We start from the raw sequence: 25,431 nt of genomic DNA, 5'->3' as shown, positions 1-25,431 counted from the left end.
CAATATTATTCCAATTTACCCATCCATTTCTTTTCCATTATCAATTATGATCCATGAACAACATTTAGGGTTTCCTAATAATTTTAGGGATCTTCCTTTCATGTTTTTATTTTCCTTGATTTATGTTTTTTACACTATCATTCATTAGTAAATACTCAAAATTTTCACTAATTTTAGTCAAAACTCACTATCACCATCAATGTCCATATATATATGTATATATCTATATATATCACCAATTCCAAATCATACATTCATACCATAAGATTAACACACATTTAAACTAAAATAAAGATATACAAGGATAAAGATATTCTTACATCAAAAGTTGTGAGAGGAGAGATGAAAACCCAAGGATGAACCTTCATGATAACAAGATTCAATCGGTCTAAAACGTAGCTTTTGATGAGATAAACAACTTTAATGAAGGAGCAAGGATGGATTCTAGCTACAAATAGATGAAATTTAGTGTTTAGGAGCTAGGATTTTCGAAAAAGGGGTTTAGAGAGAAAAAGAGTGAAAAAGTGAATCCAAAAAGTGTTTAGATCAAAATTTAAAACTGTTGTCCCGAACAAACTGATCGAGCGAACTTTCCATCACTTGAGCAATGTACACAAAACAAGCAGATCGCTCGAGTGGTAAACGCAAGGTCTCAGGAGTTTTGCAGAGCTACAGTGAAACTATTGGCAACTTGATATCTTTGCTCGAGTGACAACTTTACCACTCGAGCGGTCTCGCCTACAGGCGGGTAAGATACTGGGAGCTCTGTTTATCTGCTCGAGCGACCAATTGACTGCTCGAGCGGTCACTCAAAATAGGTTGTTACATTCCACCCCCTTAAAGAATTTCGTCCTCAAAATTGCGTAATTCCTGCTAAAACAACCCCAACAATCCCCAAGAAGATTAACATCATACTAACAACCGTCACAATATGTATAATATAAAGAGAGAATAAAATCAAATCATAACTCGTATAATGAAATGAAATTCAAGCTTTTATGAAAACAACACTTTTCTGTCACATATTCTCACTACAACTAAAAAAGTCTTTGGCGACAAACTCATTTTGTCTCCAAATATCAAATTTTCGTCACCGAAGTGATCTGCAATGAAATAATTTTGTCACCACGTTTGTCATCTATACATTGTCGCTGAAAGTAGCTAGTGACGAAAAATCGTTTTGTCGAAATTTTTCATCTCTAAATGTTGCATTTTTCGTCCTCTATAACATCAATTTCGTCGCTAGAATTAGATAATGTTTTATTTTAATTGTTTTGGCCACAAAATATTTCATCACCAAATATGAATATAGAGGTTTTAGTGACAAAATTTATCCTCACCAATGATATAGATTAAGGTAACAAAAAAATTCATCACTAAAATGAGCACAAAATCAAATTCTTCAATGACAAGAAACATTTTGTCACCAAATATTTTAATTTAGTGACGAAATATTCAGCAAATGTAATGAAATTATTTGTTTGGAACTATATCATTAGTGACACAATTATAAGTCATGTTGTTTGAAAACTAATAGTGACGGTTTTTTATTTCGTTGCTAATAATAATTAAATTTTTTAAAAATGAGGGTAATATTTTCAATTTTCAAACTTTCTTTTCACTAAAAATTCCCTCTGCATTTTAATAACCTGTTCAATAAAATATCTATTATAAATCAATACAAAAATCTGTTCATTTTCATAAACATTGGTCCATTAATTGTCAAGAGGCCTTTAACAAACTGAAAAGTGCAGTGGCAAGTGAACCGGTCTTGCGACTACTTAGTTTCGAGTTGCCTTTCGAAGTACACACGAATGCCTCAGACAAAGCACTCGGAGGAGTACGGGTGCAGGAAGGACACCCGGTGGCCTTTGAAAGCAGGAAACTAAATGCTGCTAAGAAGAATTATTCAACCCATGAGAAGGAAATGACGGCACAATTTTATTCCCAAATAAATTTAAGCATATCTATACTATATATATTTTATTTAGAAAAATCTCATAATTTATTATTTTTTATAATGATTTCATGATTTATAATTTAGAAAAGAAAAGATGAAAAAAATTATTCTTATGCACTCTTTCTCTAACCAATTCTTTATTCTATTCAAAAATCTTAGCCATCATACATTATACTTTTTCCAAGTCATTCATGTCTTGCTCGCCCTATAAATATTATATTCATGGAATAATGAAACTGATTGTTTCACAATCAAAATGTCTCATAATATCCACAAAAATACAATATTAACTGCGGATTACCAAACATGTCTCCTAATATCCATAAAAAACATACCTCCTAATATCCACAAAAATATGATATCAAGTGCAAATTACCAAACATATCCCCTAATACGCACAAAAATATAAAATTCACAACGCAACCAAAATACATGTATGGTAATATGAATGAAAACACAAAATGAGCAAGCTTCTGCTCTCCAGATTACCAAACACGTCCATATCTAATCTCCAATCTACAACAATCAAAACAAAACAAAACAAAAGGAAGACAATTATTATCTTATCAATCAAATAAACAATTTAACATTTTTCAAACCTAAGTGCTGGAAAAGTACATTTTTCAACTTAGTTTTCAAACCAGGAGTCCCTTTCTTGTTTCATAAATTTCCACAACTTACACTGGTCCCTCCCGAGGTGTTCAGAGTGTTCCCCGGGCCTTTTCATGGCTGTTTCACGATTTTGACCCCTGATAGCCTATTTTCAAGTCTAAGTCTTGGAAAAGTGCATTTTTCAAACCAGGAGTCCCGTGCTAGTTCCGTAAGTCTCCACAACTTACATTGTTCCCTCCCAAAGTGTTCAGGGTGTTCCCCGAGCCTTCTCGTGGCTGTTACACGATTTTGGCCGTCGATGGCCTATTTTCAAGCCTAAGTGTTGGAAAAGTGCATTTTTTGACTTAGTTTTCAAACTTGGAGTCCCCTGCTAGTTCTGTAAGCTTTCATAAGTTACAATGGTCACTTTCGAGGTGTTTGAGGTGTTCCTTAGGCCTTCTCATGGTTGTTTCACTATCTTGGCCCCCGGTGGCCTATTTTCAAACTTAAGTGTTGGAAAAATGCATTTTTCAACTTAGTTTTCAAACCGGGAGTCTCGTGCTAGTTCCGTAAGTTTCCAAAACTTACATTGGTCCCTTTCAAGGTGTTCGGAGTGTTCCCTGGGCCCTTTTAAGGCTGTTTCATGATTTTGGCCCCTGATGGCCTACTTTCAAGCCTAAGTGTTGGAAAAGTGCATTTTTAGACTTAGTTTTCAAACCGGGAGTCCCGTGCTAGTTTCGTAAGTTTTCAAAATTTACATTGGTCCCTTCTAAGGTGTTCGGGGTGTTTTCCGAGCCTTTTCGTGGCTGTTTCAAAAATTTGGCCTCCAATGGCCTATTTTCAAGCCTAAATGTTGGAAATGTGCATTTTTTAAGCCAAGAGTCCCGTGCTAGTTTCTTAAGTTTTCACAACTTACATTGGTTCCTCTCGAGGTGTTCGGGGTGTTCTCCGGGCCTTCTTGTGACTATTACATGATTTTTTCTCTCGAGGTGTTCGGGGTGTTCTCAAGCCTACGTGGTGGAAAAGTGCATTTTTTGACTTAGTTTTCAAATTGGGAGTCCGGTGCTAGTTCTGTAAGTTTTCACAACTTACAATGGTCCTTTCCAAGGTGTTCAGGGTCTTCCCTAGGCCTTCTCATGGTTGTTTCACGATTTTGACCCCCGATGGCCTATTTTCAAGCCTAAGTGTTGGAAAAGCACATTTTTTGACTTGGTTTCGTGCCTAAACGTTGGAATAGTGCAAATTTCAAAGTAGTTTTCAAATCAGGAGCCACGTGCTTGTTTTAGAAGTTTGCACAACTTATGTTGCTCCGTCTTAAGGTGTTTGTGATGTTTCCCGGGCCTTTTCATGCATATTTCACTATTTTTCCAAGACCTTTCGTGCCTAAATGTCAAAGTAGTTTTTTATTCTACCCTAGTTGAAGAAGAAATTTTCTACTTAATTAACATAAAAACTTAATATACTATCCAATAAGCTTGTCCATCGAAATCTGAACTTTCTCCACTGTCAGAATTTCCTGTGATATCTTTCTGCCTCAAATACTCTATGATACTTTGTATCTTCTTGCTTTGTTACTTCTCTGACTTTTGAAACCTTGCATTTTGTTCATTTTGTTGTGTTATTTGCATCTCAAGGCATTGAACATAGTCACTATTATCAGCAGGTGCAATAGTTGTATTCATAGAAGAAGAAGGCCTCATGCCGAGTCCTTTCACATAACCTGACCTTGGCTTAAGCAACTTGACCGACAACTCCTCTGGGGTCAAGGGGATTGCACCAGTCTACGAGAGGTGTTCTGCTTGCATTGCATGTTTTCCTATTAATTTGAAATAAATCAAACAATTATTAGTTATTCTACCCTACACAGCAAAATAAACAATTTTATCAAAATTAATATGCATTGCCTTGTATATACATAATTAACTTGGCTCTTCAACAAAATCCATTCATGAGTGTCCGAATAAAGTGGACGGACTTGTAAAATTCTGACAAATTGGACACTTTTCCATTTTCAATTATCTGATTCATTTGTTTTTTAATGCTATTTCAAATATTTAAATAACAAATCCTACTAATCCAATAAAATAAATTAGTAGAACTCATCGAGCTGTATACCCAGACCGGGATTGATTTTGATCCACATCGATATTTTGTTTTCATTTGCATCCTATTATTCACATTACTTAGTGATTGTTCCTACACAATTGAAACTCCAATCAAAACAAGAAAACTTAACATTAGTAAGAAAAAACTTAATTTTTGACAATTAACATAAAACATTTTACCTTGAATGTTTTACTATTCCACTTGTCAATTAGAGATGTACACTGATTAAGAGTAACACTTGCAGGTGGGTGGCTTCTCACGTACTCCTCTCCTCTTGCATCCTTAAGTTGCTTGTATTGTTTGTGCAACTTATAGGTGAAGCCACTCAATTGGCGACCAAATTGTGTATCTAAAGCCTTTGCTACATCACTCCGATTGCCTTGTAGATCAAATTGATCTTGCAAAATCAAAAAAAAAAAAAAAAAAAAGAACACCAGAGCTTAACAACTAAACAACACTATCCACCAACCACTACGGAAAATATATGATTTTACGGCGTTTATTTAACGACGTTTTTTTTAAACGTCACTATTTCTAACATTTAACGACGTTTTATAAATGTCACATTTTATTTTAATTAAAACGGTACCGTTTAAGAAATCCAAGTCGTTTGAGAAGCGCCTCCAAATGTGTTTCTCTCTCTCGCTCTCTCTTCAAACCCTCAAATCTCTCACCAACGTATTTGAATCTGAGAAACCCTAGAGTCTCAGAGAAACCGATCCCTCAAATCTCTCACTCGCTCTCTCTCTCTCTCTCTCTAAACCCTTCAGCTCCTTCAACTTAATACAACCTTCTTCGCTCGGTGATTCATCATTCGGTCGATCCAATCTCATAATGATTTTGATTTCGAAGATCCACCGCCACCGCCACCGCCATCTACATCTGCATCTGCATCGTCAACTAACCATCTGCACTATTTTGATTTCAATCCAATCTCAGTTTCGTCGATCTTTCTCTCTCTCTCTCTCTCTCTCTCAATCTCTGCCTGTCTCTTTCTCCCTCTCTCTCAATCTCTCAATCCCTCTCTTGATCTCGTTCTCTCTCGCTCAATCTCGTTCTCTACGTACACATTATCTGTACTTTTTTTTGGATAATTTTTTTTGTCCTAAAAATCTCTCTATACAAGTATATATATGAATTTGTATATGTATCTCTATGTATTAATTGAATAATCATCCTTATTTTGTTTTTAGGCTCTTGAATGATCCAATTGTTGATCGGCAGTAACGGAAAAAATCAACTCTTGTGAGAAAAGAAACCCTAACTTTCTCATTGGAGGTAAGTTCTAATATATTTGTTTACATGTTTGTTCTGTTTTTGATCTTGTTTAGATTTGTATTGAACAACTCTACTTGGTTTCTCTTACTTTTCTGGAGCTATATTCTTTTGTCTATAATGCTTCTAAATATGAGGATACATTCACCATTATGTCAATTTATATGTATCAAAATATATTTTGGTTTATTTAGATGATAAACATTAATTGGAGAACTCAGTAGTGATTAGCAGTCTGCCTATTGGTTAATTTGGGTATTGACTTAAATTTGATTTTTTTTTTCTATCACTCATCTATCTTTCGCTATATTTTTTCACAATATTGTATTGAAGGTCATCAGCCAAAACTGGGTTTGGCTGGAACAGGTTTGTCATTGATTTATTGATTGAAAAGGAATTACATAATAAAATGTTGATCTAGAACCAGGTTCCTCCTTCCCGTTCTGTTAGTAGCATCATAATAGTGCTATTATTTATCTTGCTTGCTTGTGTTTGTGTTTATTTGCTTGTGTTTGTATTGTTTCTTTGTTTCTATTACATATATACTTCAGTAATTACATTTTGGGGAGTACATAACAATATAGGCTAAACTAATCTAATTTTTTCTGTATATATGGGCAACATCCTTTTTGATTTGTCAACTTTAAGTGGACTTTGATCTCCTCTTTCTCCTTAACTTTATAGTTTGCTCGAGGTTTTACTACAGGTTGCCTAGTTTTGTATCTTTTGTTAAATAGCCAATTTAGAATTAATGCAATGTAAAATAATTTTAAAAGATTTTTGTCTTTGTCTTGAAAATCATTTCAGAAGATGGTAAACTGAAGGCTGAAGAAAAAAAGTTTATAGTGCTACACAGGTCCAGAGTTCGTTAAAAATATGTCTAAGAATAATTTCTTCAGTTATCGTCATGACTAAAATTTTGGTATCAAGACATGTCTATGCCAGCAGAGTCACATTTGAGAGATGTTTGGATGACAGGGAACTAACTAGCAATTAAACACAAAAATGATAACATAGGCTATGTCCTCATCAATCGAATAAATAATAGCATTTATCCAAGATATTAATGTATGCTTACATGGGCTTCAATAATTGTGGATAGAGTTTTTGCTCGTTTCAACAATCCAAGTTCAATGCGATTCCTTTTCACAGTATCGCGTGGACTTGATATCTCAACTCCAAGAGAATAAAGTTTTCTCTATAGGATAGAAATAAACTAGCTTGATTAATGAAACAAGAAAAATAAGGGGGTGAGGGTTAAATGACATGTGTTCCACAATTGAAACAAAAAGCATAATAGTTTCGTTATCAGTGAAGTGAACTATTATACAGCACATGTGATATGACGCAAAGATGTTGAACAAAACTAGTGAAACTTTCATGTATTGGGTGCTAATTCATAATCCAGATAATCAAATAATCAGCCAAAACTAAACTAATCTAACCTTTTCTGTTCTATCATGAAATGAATGAGGGAGTGTGAATATAATTTACAGCCGCCACTAAGAGGTCATTGGTTAATGAGTAATATGTACTAGCACTTTGAGGTTCTCAAGGAGTGCCTTCCTTAAACAAAATCCATGAATAAATAGGGATGCAACAAGCCAACAAACCTCAGTTTCCCATCTCTGGGCATGAATGGAGGCCTCTGCCTTTGCATTTGCAAATCTCCACTGCAGATGATGGTTATGAAGCAATTTCAGAGTATGCACTTCTTCTTGATGACTTAAAACCTTCCTTCCCCTCCTTGAATCTACTGCTCATAATAGTGAATGCTAAACTGTGGATTGGACATGGGAAAAGTTATAGCAGTACTTATCGGCCTCTGTTGATTACCGTTAATTTTTTTTGATAAATTTTGGTGTCTTATATCTCTATAAATTGTTGAATGTTACCATTGTATTTAGTCCTAACCATGCATGCTATTGCCTTCTGTTTGAAACATGCGTTGTAATAATATTTTAGTCCTAGTTTCTTGTAATTTCTGTTACCATAGGCAAATATACATGTTTACTGTACTATTTGCATAGCTAAGATAGTACAGAAATAAACAATTTGTTGCAAGTGAAAAAAATGTAGGTCTTGTTTGGTTGTGTGGAGGTTTGTGTAAGTGACTTCACTCTAGGACATACTCCAATTTACACCCATCCTACTGTTGTGATTGCCAAGAGAATTGAGTACCATGCCATATAACTCTATTGAAGTGGGCTTTACATTTGCAAATAAACAAAGAGTGAAAAGATGACTTATTGAAATATTAATGGAGAAATTATATTCCTTTAGGTGATGGGTAAAGTGTCATTGTCTCTTCCAATCGTGCTCTTGTTACCTTGAATTAGTGTTTATTTTTGTCTTGCTCATGATTATGTTTATCATTTGCAGGTGGAAAGCGTCTTGTTCCAGTGGGTCTTGGAGATGATGATCAATGCATGGAAGATGACTTTGCTGCATGGTATAAGAACATGAATCATTACCTGGAACTCATAGCATATATATTTTTGCAACTTCTTTAAGATATGTAGAAATAAAAGCTTAGTTACTGCTGCTAATGTAGGCGGGAATTACTTTGGCCCGAGTTAGATCAGCTCCTTAAGGATGATGACAGTTCAACTGTTGCAACTCCTTACACTGCTGCTGTGTTGGAATATCGTGTGGTATATCATGACGACACATATGCATCAATATTGGACAAGAGCATGAGTATGTCAAATGGTCATGCTGTTCATGATGCACAACATCCATGCAGGTACCAAAAGAATGTTTTAAATCCTGAATTTTTCTGTTGCCAGTTAATTATATGCTTTTGTTTCTGTAACCTAACAAATATTTTATCTTGGAATTAAGGTCTAATGTAGCTGTGAAAAAGGAGCTTCATACTGCTGCCTCTGATCGATCTTGCACCCATCTGGAATTTGACATTGCTGTAACTGGACTTGCGTAAGTTGCAATTCTAATTCACTTAATTATGGATGTATATTTGGAATAAGGTGATGACAAATTCTGTCGACTTACTACTATTATTTATTTTTGGTAAGCAAATTGTCAACTGGATTTTGCTTTAGCTTTAAATGGAAAATGTCTGCTCTTTAAATTTAAAACAAATTGGATTAGAAAAAGCATGCATTTAATGATGAATCAACTTTGTTCATTTATCTTTCTTCACTTCCTTTGTCCACAGATATGAAACTGGAGACCATGTTGGCGTGTACAGTGAGAATGTGATTGACATTGTGGAGGAAGCTGAAAGGTTAATGGATTTATCACCAGATACAAATTTCTCCGTTCACACCGATAAAGAGGATGGCACTCCACTTGGTGGTAGCTCATTGCTGCCTCCTTTTCCTACATGTACCATAAGAACGACGCTGACCCGATATGCGGATCTTTTGAGCTTTTCGAAGAAGGAAGGGCCATTGTTTGTTTAGTTATGTGTTGCTCATACTATTATATATGTGAACTCTCATTAACTAATTTGTTAAATGTATGTGTTTTCCAGTCTGCATTACTTGCCCTGGCAGCTCATGCTTCTGATCCAAGTGAAGCCGAGCGATTGAGGCATCTTGCATCTCCTGCTGGAAAGCTTTGCAATTTTTTGGTTCAGAGTTTTCATAATAAAGTGGTTCATCCGTCATAGTTTTTAACGCTATCTTTCCTATCTACAAGATGAATATGCACAATGGGTAGTTGCAAGTCAGCGAAGCCTTCTTGAGATTATGGCAGAATTTTCATCAGCCAAGCCTCCACTTCGTGTTTTCTTCGCATCAGTTGCCCCACGCTTGCAGCCTAGATATTACTCAATTTCATCCTCCTCAAGGTGAATAACACCACAGCCTAGATATTATATCACAGTACTTGTTATTCAACTACATGATACCAGAACAACAACCTATTTTGCGTATATTCTAAATAAACACGTGTTGATTGGCTTATCATATATAAATTTAAAGTCAGTTTCGTTTTCTATGTTCTACCTTTCTAGAGTAGGGAGGTAGTCTTGTGGAGTAACTTCTATTTGCCTTCCTCTTTCCTGTACATAAACTGATAATTAGGACATAGGATGTAAAGGGGATTTCTACTTATTTGTGTTTTCTTTTCCTTTTTGAGTCAATTCTTTATTGGTCTGGTACCCTTTACAAATTACAAATTATAAGAAGCAAAGATTCTTTATTGGTCAGATTCAAGATGTGTCTTTTCAGCTGATCAGTTCGAAAACTGTCTCTCAGAACCTCCAAATACTTCTTGCCTGTAGTGTCTCTCAGAATCTCCAAATACTTCTCAGGCTTCATTATCTGCTCTATGCTATTGTTTTTATATATACTTATTTCTAACAACTTATGTAATTGGGCAGATACACCTCAGGTATTATCTCATGTCTCATTTTATTTTGGTAATTGACAATGGGAGGTGCATTGAGCACGGGTGATGCACCCAAAGATAATATAACAGAGACAAAGTTGATCTCTTTTGAGGCATGTGGTATGTATGACATAGTTGATCTCTCATTGTTACCAACTTTTGAATGATGTAGCTGCAGGACTGTGTTATGACTGCCCTGGAGAAGAAGACTGTCATTTTAGTGACTCATCAAGTGGAATTTCTCTCCCAAGTAAACAAAATTCTGGTAATGAAATACTTTGAATTGCCACTCTTGTATTTACATACTAGCTTTCAATTCATTGCATAGAATAAATTGTTTTTTTCCCTAGGTTATAGAAGGTGGAGAAATTACTCAATCCGGAAGCTATAAAGAACTATTGATGATCGGTACAACATTTGAACAGCTTGTGAATGCTCACAAAAGTTCAATTCCAGTCTTGGATCATACAATTAATCAAAATAAAAGTGAAATTCAGTCACAATACATGGATAGAATGGAAGAGACTAGAGGGTCCTACCTTACTAAAGCAAATAGTGAGGGGGATATTTCTGTCAAAGGTCTGCCAGGAATACAACTGACAGAAGAAGAAGAGAAGGAAATTGGCAATGTTGGATGGAAGCCATTTTTGGATTACATCCTCGTCTCAAAGGGATCGTTGATGCTTTCTTTAGTTATAATTACTCAGATTGGTTTTGTTGCTCTTCAAGCTGTTTCAAGTTATTGGATAGCTTTCGACATTCAAATTCCTAAAATTAGTAGTGGCATCTTAATTGGAGTATACACTATAATTTCGACAACAAGTACCTTCTTTGTATATCTAAGGTCTTTATCCGTTGCTCTTCTAGGATTAAAAGCTTCCAAGGCTTTCTTTTTAGATTTCACTAATTCTATTTTCAATGCTCCTATGCTCTTCTTTGATTCCACCCCAGTTGAACGAATTTTGACCCGTGTAAGATTTTATTCTTCTTCAATCAATTCTAAAGTAACCATAGTATTTATGTATCGTAGTGAAGTGTAATGTATTTCTTAGCTAGTTATTGATATGCACTTTTATATCCCTGCTTGTTATATGTAGGTTTCATCAGATTTATGAGTGGTGGATTTCGACATACCTTTCTCATTTTCCTTTGTGGTTGCTCCTTTAATTGAATCGGTAACAATCATTGGCATTATGGCGTCAGTCACATGGCAAGTTCTCTTTGTAGCATTATTTGCTATAGTGGCTTCAAAATATGTTCAAGTGAGTTTCATTTTCCAACTTAATAGTAATATTTTTATTATTTTCATCGATGAAAGGAAAATTTTAATTAAGAAAATTCTTTATTGACTCAAGGGATATTATCAAGCCTCTGCAAGGGAACTAATAAGAATCAATGGAACAACAAAGCACCTGTCATGAATTATGCAGCCGAGACCTCACTTGGAGTGGTAACTATAAGAGCATTTAACATGGCAAACAGGTTCTTCCAAAGCTACCTAAAGCTTGTAGACAATGATGCAAAACTTTTCTTTTACTCCAATGCAACCATGGAGTGGTTAATTTTGAAAGTAGAAGCACTTCAAAATCTTACTTTATTCACTGTTGTTTTTCGCTTGGTTTTACTTCCCAAGGGTTATGTTGATCCAGGTATATCCATGGTTCAGTGGAATAATTCATTTATTGCTTAGAAATTTTCTTTTAGATTCTTAAAACATGTCTATTTTTGCAGGATTTGTTGGACTTTATCTTTCTTATGCTTTGGCTTTAACAAGCACCCAAGTGTTCATGATTCGATGGTATAGCAGCTTAGCTAATTATGTTATTTCAGTGGAACGAATCAAACAGTTTGTGCACATACCTCCAGAGCCTCCAGCAATTGTGAAAGATAGAAGGGCACCATTTTCATGGCCTTCCGAAGGGAGGATAGAGTTACAGGATCTAAGGGTAAGGGAACTTATTATTGCTTCCACTTGTTTGTATAGATGATATTCAAGTAAATTCATCAAAAAACAATCAATTAATCTTATGAGTGGCTACTGGCTAGAAGTTTTTGGACTAAGGAACCAATGAAATTTCACGCGTTTCAACAATCTAAAAACATATAAATCCTTTCATATGGATTGGGGTGTTCATCTTCTTTAAACAAACTTTCATGTTCCTCTCTTCATTTTCTTTAATGTATATTGTTCGAGTTGCTCAGTCTTGTCTAATTGTTGCAGAGGAGATGGGCTGAGATAGAAATGGAATGGTGAACTTCAAGGAACTTCTTTTTGCTTTCACCCGTTGGGTTGGTATTGATGATATCGAGGCTGATAAAGAAGGGAAAGAGAATGTCTGAATTCAAAATTTTAAAGCATTGTTAACTGTCTATCAACAATGATTCTAACCTGCACAGCTTAAGCTTCTCAGATCTGTCAAAACCGCAACAAGTTGAATATATAAACATGCAGGATCAAATCACAATTCTACCCTAAAGTTTGTATTGTAACTAGTCTTAAATTGAATGGTGATTGGATATGAAATTGAATTAATGGTGATTGGATATTAAATTGAATGGAAAAGTGAATTAATGTTGTATTTTGAATGGGAGTTATTATTTCATATTAGTGTTATTTTTCAATTTTATTACAGGTATTTTTTTAGTTCAATCACATAAAATTAGCACAATTTTAAAAAAAAAAAGGAGGCTATTGCGGTGTTTCTAAAATGTCTCTAAATATCAAACCAATGGTTAGATTTTTTTAAAAAGAGATACGACGGCGTTTTAAAAACGTCACTAAATAGTATGGTGATGTCATGTTACTGTTAGGAGAACTTTTAGCGGCGTTTTTTGAAAATGCCGCCTATAGTGATATAGCGATGTTTCTAAAGCGTCATAAAGTTATAGTGATGGCCGCATCTTCGACATTTGGTGCTAAACGCCACAAAATGATTTGATGGCGCTTTTGGGACCTATAGCGGCGTTTTTTAAACGCCTCTAAAACCCCTATTTCCAGCAGTGAACCAAAACGAAGCTATTGCAAAATAGACATTCAAGAAATACAAACCAAAAAACCAGCAGGTGCAGCTTAAAACAGGGCCCACAAAAAGCAAACACAGTTTGCATTACCAAACCAACCAGATCCGCCACCTATAACAATAAAAAGACTGCAGCTAACCACAAAGTTGTTGCAAAAAGGAATCACAACAAAGGTGAAAGAACACAACAATCAGCATGGGTTGTAGCCAGCAGGGTGGAAGCCTAACCTTCAGAAGTCTAAGACTACGAATGCTAATTTAAAAACTATTTTATAAATTTCTGAAGGGCATTTCTCTATTATGTATTTGGGAGTCCCTCTTATATATACAAGGTTAACCTCCCAGGACTGTGAATTCTTAAGTAAGAAAGCTAATTATAGTAACACCTTGAACACACACATAGCTCATTATAAAGCAATTAAAAGAAAATAGACAAAACATAAAAAGATAAATGATTTAGTACAACTTGTAAACATGAAAACCATAACTAATTAATTCATTAAAAAAGAAAAGACAGAGATACTTATCTGATTCAAGGTGGCCATATCTAATCATCCAAAACAATATGTTCAAACTTTTATAAATCAAGAAATGAACAGTCATATCCTTTTGGATTATTGAATATGCCAAACATGGTAACAGGAAAATGGGCAGATGAGAAAATCCTATAGTTTCTCTCCTGCCAGATATAGTAGACATCACAAATAAACATCAATTTCTTCACAGTAGCGGCCCAGGAGTGGCCAGAAAATTGCCCAGATAACCAATCCACATAGCTGCCCCAATTCACAATAGGCCAGTGCATGTTACATTTAGTTAACAGAGGACCCAACACACTAGAAGAATAAGGACAACTGAAAAATAAATGGTCATTGTAGACACCTCATTTTTGACTGCCCTTAAAACTTGCTCAGGTTGATCACTCAATGATGACATACTAAGCTGTACAAACATTCAATTTTATTAGCAAGAAACCTCGTTTCTTGGGTTTCAGAGCCTAGAATCTTACACCACCTTTGGACCAAAACCTGATTTTTTTTCCCAAACCTGATTTTTTCTGAGCCTGACCACCGAGAGGCCTGTTGGCTAACAGGTGGCTAGTTGGCCAAAAATTAGTGGTCTGCCGTCCCCTACCTGGCTGGCAGGCCATGTTTTTCGGCTGGCAGATATTTTGCTGCCAGCTATCCCCCCATGTGCATGCACAGCACCAGCTAGCTTAATATAGATATTTCTAAGATAGCAACCAGTTCTTCTATATATACTTGACAATACCTTATGTTTTTAGGTTAGAAAAAATTTCCAAAGCTCCAAAACTTGTAAAACAGTCTCCCTCTCTAACTTGCAACACACATACCCTACCTAAACACTTCCTAAACCAAAAATTTGGCTCTTCTTGCTGAGGTTCTTGAGCTTAAATCTCAACCCTTGAGAGTGAATACTTTGTGGTTTGTGAACAAAGTAGTTACTCCTCTTCAAGAGGTATAACTTTATCCATCTTAACACTACTTCTTCCTTCCTTTTTCTTGTTGTTTTTATACTATTTTTGGACTATTTTTATGTGCTGAAACTTGTGACTTAAAGCTACCAAAGGTGGAGGGGTTAACCACCTTTCTTTGAACCTTGTTCTCCAAACTTTTGTCCTTGTGTTTCCTACTCCTTTCTCAACTTTTGGCCACTGATTTTCAGAGTTTTAAAAGGCTAAAATATGTGGTTTTGAGGTCCAAACAGTGGAGGGGTTAGCCACCTCTCTTTAGGCTTGCTTACTAGCTTTAATTCCTTCTCATTTTTGCTCATTTTTTCTAGCTTTTTCATAATAATTCCAGCACTATTTTTGTGAGTTTTATGAATGTTTTAGTGTGTTTACTTCATTTATGCTTTGTATAGTAGGCTTGTAGTGTTGTAGTCCTCATAGGTTTGGTGGTTTAGGCCTTAGACACCAACTTATTTGAGTTGATATCTTTTATTTCATAACTTTCATATATATGTTCACACTTGTAAGAATCATCTCTGCACTTTCCCTCCTTTCTTGGTTTTCTTTGTTTGAAAGTCGTTTCGAACGAGTGTTGTTTAAGGCATGCGAAAGAGACCCTTCCATGCTTAATGGTTTAATCTCTTCGAAGGTTCATTACCAAGGCATTACATCTCTCTCATACGAAAAACAATTTCTTGTTTGACGCTTCTCTTCATTAGTAGACATAACTCCCATTTTTGGACTAAGATGATTAAAGAATATGGAAAGGTAATTAAAAGAGGCTAATAAAATTGGATTAAAATGGCAACAAGAGTAATAAAATTGGGTTGAGTTCAATTGGACGTTAATTGAACCTATTGAGTCTTAAGTCATTTCATACTCTTTAGTGATAATAATGGCTCAAGAATCAATGTTTGTCACTTCCTTTGAGGTAACTCCATGATAGGGAGGGGGTTTTGTTGGTCTTCTATTTTCATTCATTGAGCTTTCGTCCCATTGATCCGTAGATCATCATGTAATAACCTTGCAATCATTGATGATTTGTGGTCCGATTCTACTCCTCCCTTGATCTATTTCATGATAGGGAAAGGAAGAGAGGATAAACATCCTCTCGAAACACTCTGTTTTTGTTCTGTTTCCATTCTATTGCAGCAAGGCAGTATCAAAAATTAGTGGCCAATTGGCCACCCTACCATCCGGCCGACCACTTTCATTGGTTGGCCGGCCACCTTTTGTTGAGCAAATAGTTTCATTTTTCTTGAAAAACAAAGCAAAAACTAAGGCAAAAATAGAATTATTTTCTGACTACGGATAGAACTGGATCAGGCAGCAGCACAGAGCCATTTATGGGAGAATATTCTTGGTTACAAGTGTGATTCCTCGATTCCCGCACAAATTAGATTTCATACATAATGTGTTGTAATTAATTAGCTTTCAATTTCCAAATAGCTACTCACTTAGTTGATTAATTTCGTGTTGTAATCAATTAGTTAGCCTAATTCTAATTTGTTGTAATAATTAGTTAGTGTTAATTAATTTATTTGGTTTCTAATAGTTAGTTTAAATTAGGACATTTATTCGGACCCACCTTGTCATGACCCGAACCCGCCCCCATCGATTAAGGACATAACCGGTCGGTAATCTTGAAATTACCTACGGCCTCAAACCAAATCAGACATAACTCATCAGAGTAAAGGGACCAAACGGAAGCAGAATTTAAAACTTTGTCCATAGAGGTGTGCTTACGTGGCACATCATAACAAACCATACATAAAGATATTAATAACTCACATCAGACAATATAGTAGCATAAAGTTCTGTACAGGCAGGATCATTCAAATCTAGGTCAGCCGATGAAAACTATATACAAACGTATCCAAAGTCCTCGCCAACATGACAAAATGACACAAGATAGCAAAAGGGCGAAGACGTGTCTCGTGCGTGAGACGCAAGGGTTGACTCCTCAAAACCTTGGTTGTTCCACACAGACTTCACTGATGCTGGGTTTGGACCGCTCTTAGCTCACCTACATACACATGAATAAGCGTGAGCGAAAGCTCAGTGAACAATATCGAATAAAGAACATACATTAGAACAACATACGACAAACGGCCTTGGGCCCTATTCATATTCTATCTAATATATATAGAGGTATACATAGGGTAGGTGACTGCAGTTCCAAACATATCAAACGGCCTCGGGCCCAATCAGTTCATGTTAAACTGGCCTTTGGCCCATTCATACTTTCATTAGTGTCAAACTGGCCTTTGGCCCATCCATACTTTCATTTGTGTTCATTAGTGTCAAACTGGCCCTTGGCTCATTCATTCTATCTTTCATGTCAAACTGGCCTCTGTCCCATTCATTCATATCCAACGGCCTTTGGCCCATTCATTCACATCAGACCACTATTCATGTCAGATTGGGCTTTGGCCCATTCATTCTCTTATTCGTGTCAGACTGGCCTTTGGCCCATTCATTCTCTCATTCCTGTCAGACTGGCCTTTGGCCCATTCATTCATGTCATACGGCCTATGGCCCATTCATTTAGGTCATACATGTCAAACTGGCCTTTGGCCCATTCATTCTCTTATTCATGTCAGACTGGCCTTTGGCCCATTCATTCTCTTATTCATGTCAAACTATCATTAATGTCAGACTGGTCTTTGGCCCATTCATTCTCTCATTCCTGTCAGACTGGCCTTTGGCCCATTCATTCTCTCGTTCATGTTAGACTGGCCTTTCGTCCATTCATTCTCCCATTCATGTCAAACTAGCCTTTGGCCTATTCATTCATGTCATACGGCCTCTGGCCCATTCATTTATGTCATACATGTCAAACTGGCCTTTGGCCCATTCACTTTATCATTCATGTCAAACTGGCCATTGGCCCATTCATTCTCTCATTCGTGTCAAACTGGCCTTTGGCTCATTCATTCATGTCATACGGCCTCTAGCCCATTCGCTCTTTAGGCATAGCAAACATTTGTCCACAATTCAAATTAACAGACTAATAGGAAGCTAAGCAATTGGACAAATAGCATATTCTAGATATCTTTATTGAGATGCTGTTCACAGTGATCGGTTGGTTGATTTGCCCTGGGGCTTGACCCTACACATCACATAACACAAATGGGTCACAAATGATTCAATCCGTTCTTAATTCACATATTCCTCTTTAGGCTTTATTCTTATCCCTTTTTAACTCATTTACAATGCTTAATGCATGCCTAAGAGTACTTAGAAGTGAAGGGGAACGGAAAACGAAACACAGAACATATTCTCAAAATTCCAGAAACAGGGGTCCCCGCTTGAGCGTGGACTTTCCCGCTCGAGCGGACCCATGAGGTCCACAAAAGTACTGGATACAACATTTTCACGCTCGAGCTGAAGATCAGTCTACATAACTCCCCGCTCGAGCGTGAACTTCCCCGCTCGAGCGGACGTCATGTCTCTAGAAAATACTGGGAGCTCGTATTTTACGCTCGAGCGGCAGATCCCCCGCTCGAGCGAACATAAAAATTTCTGGATTTTCTAGAACACGTTTTTGAGCTTCAACTCGACATTCAAAGGCTCTAAACACATGATTTTGGCTCAAACTTTGCATATACATGTACTAACATGGTACAAATACCAAATTACAACATTATGAAGCTCAATTCCAAGAATTACTTACATGCATGTTCCAAATTGACTCAAACTCATCACCAACACACTAAATTCAAACATTCAAAGCTCACACTTTCATGATTTGCACTTGCATGTAGGAGATACTCATTATTCTCAACTTAATTGGTGAAGAGATGATCAAATACATGGACTTCATTCACATTCAACATGGATTACACACTTTATGCTCAAACATGGAAATTTATAGCAATTTCCTACATGCATGTGTCTATTGACTTTAAATTCAACAAAACTAACTCAATTCATATTCTTTATCATCATTCAACTTTGAATTCACAAATTACAACATTAAACTCATAACTTCATAATCAATTGCTCACCTAGAAGCTCAATCTCCCCAATTTATGGTCAAATCTTGAGTTAGTCTTCAATTTATTCAAGCTTCTTGAGCAAATCTTCAATTGTTTCCCTCTCTCTCGCTCTCTAGCCGGCCCTCTCTCTTTTCTTGAGTTCAAAATCAACAAAAATGAAGCTAAAAAGGAGAATTGGGTGTATAGTGCCCCACTTATATAATTTCCCTCAGTTATAATTACCAATATTAAATAATTGGCCACTATAGCATTAATTTAATCTAATTAATCTGATCCGAATCAATTTTCAATTAAATCTCACCGTAGGCTCTAAAAATTATGCCAATCACAATGGCGCAATAAATTTTTGTTTCTGTGGCCGATAAGTGCTTCAATTTAAATTCCAAAGCAGATAATCAAACAGATATTCCTATGGTGAACAGATAGAAATTCAAAACCACATACTTTCACATAAATGGCACACATAAACATATCAAACACATAATCATATTCATAATAAGGACCAATTAGCATACTACGGAACAAGGTTATCACACTCCCACACGAGGGAAAATATGTAATAATGTGTGTATGTCTTCCAGCCCCCATTTCTTTCTCTCTTTTATTTACTTGCTTATAATGATAGCATCATGTTTTACATTTTCATGTCATTACCATGACTTAAATCCATACTTGCATGCATAAGGGTTCGGCTCATCATACCAATCAGTGTCAAATTAAAATTCCTTATTCGAATATGTGTTTTATCACATGCCTTGAATTGACTCACATGCCATGCTAATAGCCGAGCCTATTAGTTGTATATCGCATGTGTCACATTAGTCAAATTGCATTATTTAGGAGCATACATGTCTTCTAATTATTTTATCTTCTTTGGCTCACTTCGGAGTACTACGTGAGCATTTCTTGCTTTAGCATATTGCATGTATGTTGGTGTTGCCATATCAAGCATGTTTACCTTGAGGCTAAGTGCTTAGTTGATATACCTATGTGAATGCCGGTGGATGAAGGCTTTTTCTCTTAAATTGGGATGATTTGATTAAATGTACATGTGATATCACTTTTTCAAGTGGTACATATTCAAAACACTTTTCAAAACAAATATGAAATCAGCGCATTCCAAATTTTGTGAATTAGTCTATACTTGTGTGCCTCACATAGTAAAGTTAGCATTAATAATCGGAACAAGAGCATATAATGTATATAAGAATCACATCATGATTAGTAGAGGTCGATCTTTGATCGGGTGAGTGGGGTGCTCAATTCATGACCTTCCCCAAGCCGAGACACTTTGGTGATGATGGACTAATGGCCTTTGGCACGAGTCACAGGTTTCATAAATTTTTCAAAATATTTAGGTGACGACACTAAAATCTAGCAATGCAATCCATTTTTGGCATTTTTGATTAAAAATCGATTTTCCAAACATTTGCCGAATCTGAACTCATTTGTGTTTATCTGTTTACATTGCATTTGTGAAACCAAATTCAGAACCATGAGAGTCCGAACTGTAGGGCTATCATATCCGAGGAGACTAACCCCTCCGAGGAACATGAAAAGCAAGCTACAATCATGATCCTCATCTTGATGGTTACACATAACACACTGAACAGAACTCATAATTCCATACACAACCAACCTGTCAAGAGTATTCAATCTACCTATGAACTCTAAACAGGTCTGTGGCTGTAACATGGATCTAATACTAATAAATAAATAAATACAGGTCTAGAGCTTGGTATGCAAACCTTGGCTTAACAAAGAGAGTAATTCTTTCACACAAAAACCAAAAACATAAGCATAACCGAGCAACAAATTGCAATAAACACCTATGCTACACTATTATTTGAAGCCTTATCACAAACAATGCTACAACTTCAAAGATAAGAGCTTGACAACAATTATTGCCAAGTGTTGGATCATTAGCTCCTTATCAGGATCATTCACATTCTTCCACCTATGAACGCTCAGGTCTAGTAACTGCGTTTGAACCTCTATACCAATCTTGGAGGCCAGCTTGGAGGCGTTATCTCCCACTAGCGCACGAAACTGTTCAGGTATAGGAACTAACATCTTCTCATCCTTATTGACAATGCGATGGGCTTGTATGCCGCGTGTCTGGCCACGACCACGTCTATCATGTGATATTGCAAATACATAATATTAATTGAGTTAGTAAGTAAACAAATGCAAGTTAAACCTTAAAAACAACTTTGCAAACTTACCAAAATTGCTAGATACAGTCACCTCGTGCTCAGGTTGCGCATTATGAGGTGGTAAGGGTTGGGTGCCGACCTCCTGACTTGGGGGATCCATCCCTTCCTCTGGGGTGGGAGTTAATGGCCTTGAATGAGACTATAAACGGAGTCCTGGTGGCATATCTTGTTCCTAAAATAACATAATCAAATAGTAAAAAGATATTTAACACAGTTAAAATATATTTTAAAAAAGATATGGGGTGTGTTTGGTTTGCTTTTGAGAGAGTGATTTTCAAAAAAAAATAAATTGGGAAGAGAGTTTAGAAATTTTTTTGGTTTGTTTGGTTGTATATTTTGAAAGTAGTTTGGAGTTTGTGATGATTTGATATTTTGTTGTAATTGAGTTGATGTGTGTGAGAGAGAAAAATTGATTGAGAAGGAGAGATGAGAGAAAAAAAAATGACTGATTGATGTGTAAGAGATAGAAAATGATTTTGAAATTTTTTTGAGAAAAACTACAAACCAAACAAAATTTTGGAAAAAAATTTCAAAAACAACTCTCCCAAAAACAAACCAAACAATCCCATGATGTTTAAGATATGTGAAGAAAATATGTAAATAGTAAAAGACATGTTCACACACAAATATAAAATATAATACCTCGCGGTCAAAGGAACCCCAATGACTCATCATCATTGTCATCCTCACTCTCTGATGGTTTATATTCATCATCTTCTACCTCAACCCTAATTCCCTTTTCCTTTGCATTTGCACTTTTGGGCTAAACCGTACTCACCAAAGAATTTATAATATTCTTCACTCCAAGATTGTTCATTATCTCACAGTTCTCCTTGATTTGCTTATTTCTTTGTTTCTCATATTTTGTTAGCTTCTTAGTTTTCAAATCACCTGGTTTCAACCTTTGTTTTTTTGCCTTGGATCATTTTCTATAACTATATAACATAATTCAACTTTAATTGAAAAATATAGACAATGTAATTATGCACCATTAAATAAAAGAAGAAAAGGAAAGTAACATAAACATATAAAGTAAAAATTACATTAATTAATAACATCTGTTTAGAAATGAAGTATAAAATAAAAATTACATATCATAATCCATATCAACATCAGGAATGTTATGTTCTTCATCTCCTTCATCATCTCTATTCTCTTCTATTATCTCATCTAATGGCCCTCTTGCCGAAATAACATTGAATTCAACATCACTCCTACAATATCGAACAATTGGGTCAATGTCAATTGGAACAACATCAATAATGTTTTCTTGTAGGAACACATCATTATTTTCTAAAGGATCCAATAATTCTCCATCACTAGCTTCTGAAACATCAAAGAGACCCCTATGTTGCACCCTTTGTACGACATTCCAAGGTTCACCCAATTTTGTATCATTCAGATAGAAGACTTGCTTAGCTTGACTAGGTAAGATAAATGGGTCAGATTGGAACCACCAACTTTTCACATCAAGGCTTGTGCAATATGTATCAAATCGTATTGTTCTGTTTCTACGAATGTTACCAGTGTTGTACCATTCACACTAGAACAAAACAACCTTTTTATCACATATGTAATCAAATTCCAAAACCTTGCACAAGTGACCGTCGAAGTCATGCAATTTTCCTTCGTGATCCCCTTGTGTAAGCACACCACTATTCTGACTTGTACGACAGTTGTCTAGATTTCGAGTATGGAACTGTCTGCTCTTTCACTAGCAAATTAGGACCATTTGCTAATGACCACAATTCAACGGTTATCTCTAATGACTCTTCCATTCTCAATCTATTTATCTACAATTACATGTAACAAACAATAAGTAAATAATTTATAAATGACAAAATTTTATAAAACTTTAATTTTGTTTAAGTTGTAAATGTCAAAAACTTATAAATGTTTTACCCTCTCTTTGAACCACATGGGAAATTCTTGTCATTGTATATGGGTTATGTCATGTCCAACTCTAGTTTGTAATAGATTTTTGTATTCCCTACTAAAAATAAAAAATAAAAAAAAATAAAAAAATTTGATTACTACGTACCACTGATAAAAAAGCTAAGCATAAACATAATTCAATGATACACATACTCCAAATACTTCTCTATCTCTGGGCTATTGTACAACACAAACCAATGAGCAATATCACGAATTTCTTGAGACATTTTAGCATCCTGTATGATTAGACCAATTAGACGTGCAGTTTCTGTGAATACTGTCAGCCCTTGTTGACGTTCACCACGATCTTCATCTGTTCTGGTCGATTATGCACGGTTTCAATCCCACCAACACACATTAAACAAAAAATAATGCACTCTTTGACAATGTAACCTCAGCAATTGAACCTTCCGGTTGAGCTCAGTTGCTCACATATTTTTTTAATGCTCCAAGAAACCTTCTTGCTATGTTTTTCTTGGTTAAAATTGGTAGTTAGCTACTTTCAATGTAATCGCTATGTTTTTCCAATCTTAGGAACATGATTTGACCAAAGTATATATATCGACCATTATAGTTTTACCATAACAATTAACAACATTATCAATCAGTTAATTGAAAACATAACAAGTAGATCATCACAATTCCAAAACCCCACCTAAAACTCAACCCATTTCCGCAAATCCATAACCCCTATCGTCTCTCTCTCTCTCTCTCTCCCCTCTCCCATCTCTTTCTGGGTTTCTATCTAGTTTCATACACAACAAAAAAATATTCAACATTTTGGGAGATCCATCTTCGCCATCGCAACAGAAAAAGAAGAGAAGGGGGAGAGAAAGAGAATAGTAGCAAGGAGAAACAAAAATGAGAGAAACAAATAGAGAAGCAACAGAGAGAGAGAGAGAGTTTGAGGAAATACTCACCAGATTTGTGTCCTCCGCTGTTCACCACTGTGACTACTGGACAGAGAGAGTCTGAAGATGCCAAAACCAGCGACACCCAAGAGAGAGAGAGAGGAGAGCTGAAAGAAAACCCTTCTGTTTGTAGCCCTAAGATTTGATGTAGTCTGCATGTGTGTTTGTGTGAAATGAAAGGGAAACTGATTATTTGGGTTAAGAGAATGGATTTGGTGAGGAATAGATTCTCTCCAAGACACAAAACTATGTAATTTTGTATATTGAAATATTTGGTGACAAAATATTTATAGTCACTAATAATATTTTTAATGGAGTCGAAATTTTTTGTCACTAATTTGGTGGCATAATTGCCCCCAAATTTTTTAATGGCGAGAAAAAATTTTGGCGACGAAAAAAATAAAAAATAATGACAAAAAATAATTTTGTCACCTAATTTTTTATTATGTATGTATATTGGTGACGGAATTTTATTTTTCTCTCTAAAATGGTACATTTGGAGATGAAATATTATTTTCTTCACTAAAAGGTAAGTCTTTCGTGGCAAAATTTATTTTCGTCATTAGTTTTCATTTCCAAAGACTCATTTTGTTGTAGTGATCTTCACAAATCAAAACACATAATTCGTAGGAAAATAATAAATCGTCTGAATTACATATCATTAAACAATCCTGGATATTTCTCACGAAACTTGGCTTCTCACTCCCAATTAACTTCTTTCATCCTGTGATGACGCCACAATACCTTCACTAAGGAAATAACTTTGCCTCTCAAAACTCGCTCTCGAGAATCCAAGATCCTTACCAGTCTCTATTCATAAGTGACATTTTCATCTACTTCTAAACTTTTCCAATTCAAAACATAGGAAGGATCGGGTTCGTACTTACGGAGGGTGGAAATATGAAATACATAGTGTACCTCGGAGAGTTGTGGTGGTAAGGCAAGACGGTAAGCTACTTCCCCTACCCGCTCTATAATATCTAAAGGGCCATTGAACCTAGGTGATAATTTTCCACTTTGCCCAAATCTCATCAAACCCTTCCTAGGTGATATTTTTAAGAAGACATGATCACCTCCTTCGTAGGACAAAGGTCTTCTCTTCCGATTGGCATAACTCTTATGTCGACTTTGAGCCGTAATCAATCTTTTCCAAATAAAAGCCACTTTCTCAGTGGTCTCACAGACTAATTCAGGTCTAAGCATGGATGAATCTACCACCTTAGTCTAGCACACAGGTGATCTATACAGACGCCTATACAAGTCTTCAAATGTTGTCATCCCAATGCTAGCCTGATAACTATTATTGTAGGCCATCTTCGCTAGAGGTAAATGTCTCTCCCAATATCCTTTGAAGTCTAATACAAATGCTCTTAACATATCTTTTAGAATTTGGATGGTGCACTCGGATTGTCTGTAAACGGTGCTGAAGGTCAACTATGTACCCATAACGTATTGCAAACTCTACCATAACCGTACGCAAAAGTGAGGTTCTTTATCCAAGATGATGCTCACTGAAAACCTGTGGAGTCGAATAATCTCTCTAACATATAACTCAGCCAAATAATCAACTGAATCACCCATATACATAG

General features: G+C 35.8%; 1 protein-coding gene across 1 annotated transcript; it reads left to right on the top strand.

Moving 5' to 3' along the window:
- Window positions 1-8,218: 8,218 nt before the first annotated feature.
- On the top strand, window positions 8,219-11,403 carry LOC114286937 (NADPH--cytochrome P450 reductase 1-like). Its single transcript, XM_082923152.1, has 11 exons — window positions 8,219-8,222; window positions 8,315-8,384; window positions 8,487-8,678; window positions 8,777-8,869; window positions 9,111-9,351; window positions 9,429-9,510; window positions 9,593-9,746; window positions 9,917-9,920; window positions 10,461-10,553; window positions 10,639-11,259; window positions 11,386-11,403. Exons 1-11 carry the CDS (start codon window positions 8,219-8,221, stop codon window positions 11,401-11,403), a joined length of 1,572 nt encoding a protein of 523 aa, XP_082779278.1.
- Window positions 11,404-25,431: the final 14,028 nt, after the last annotated feature.

Source organism: Camellia sinensis, chromosome 4 (genome assembly GCF_055761805.1).
Source record: "Camellia sinensis isolate YWXY chromosome 4, ASM5576180v1, whole genome shotgun sequence".
Lineage (NCBI taxonomy): Eukaryota > Viridiplantae > Streptophyta > Magnoliopsida > Ericales > Theaceae > Camellia > Camellia sinensis.
This window is presented reverse-complemented; position numbering and strand designations above follow the sequence as displayed.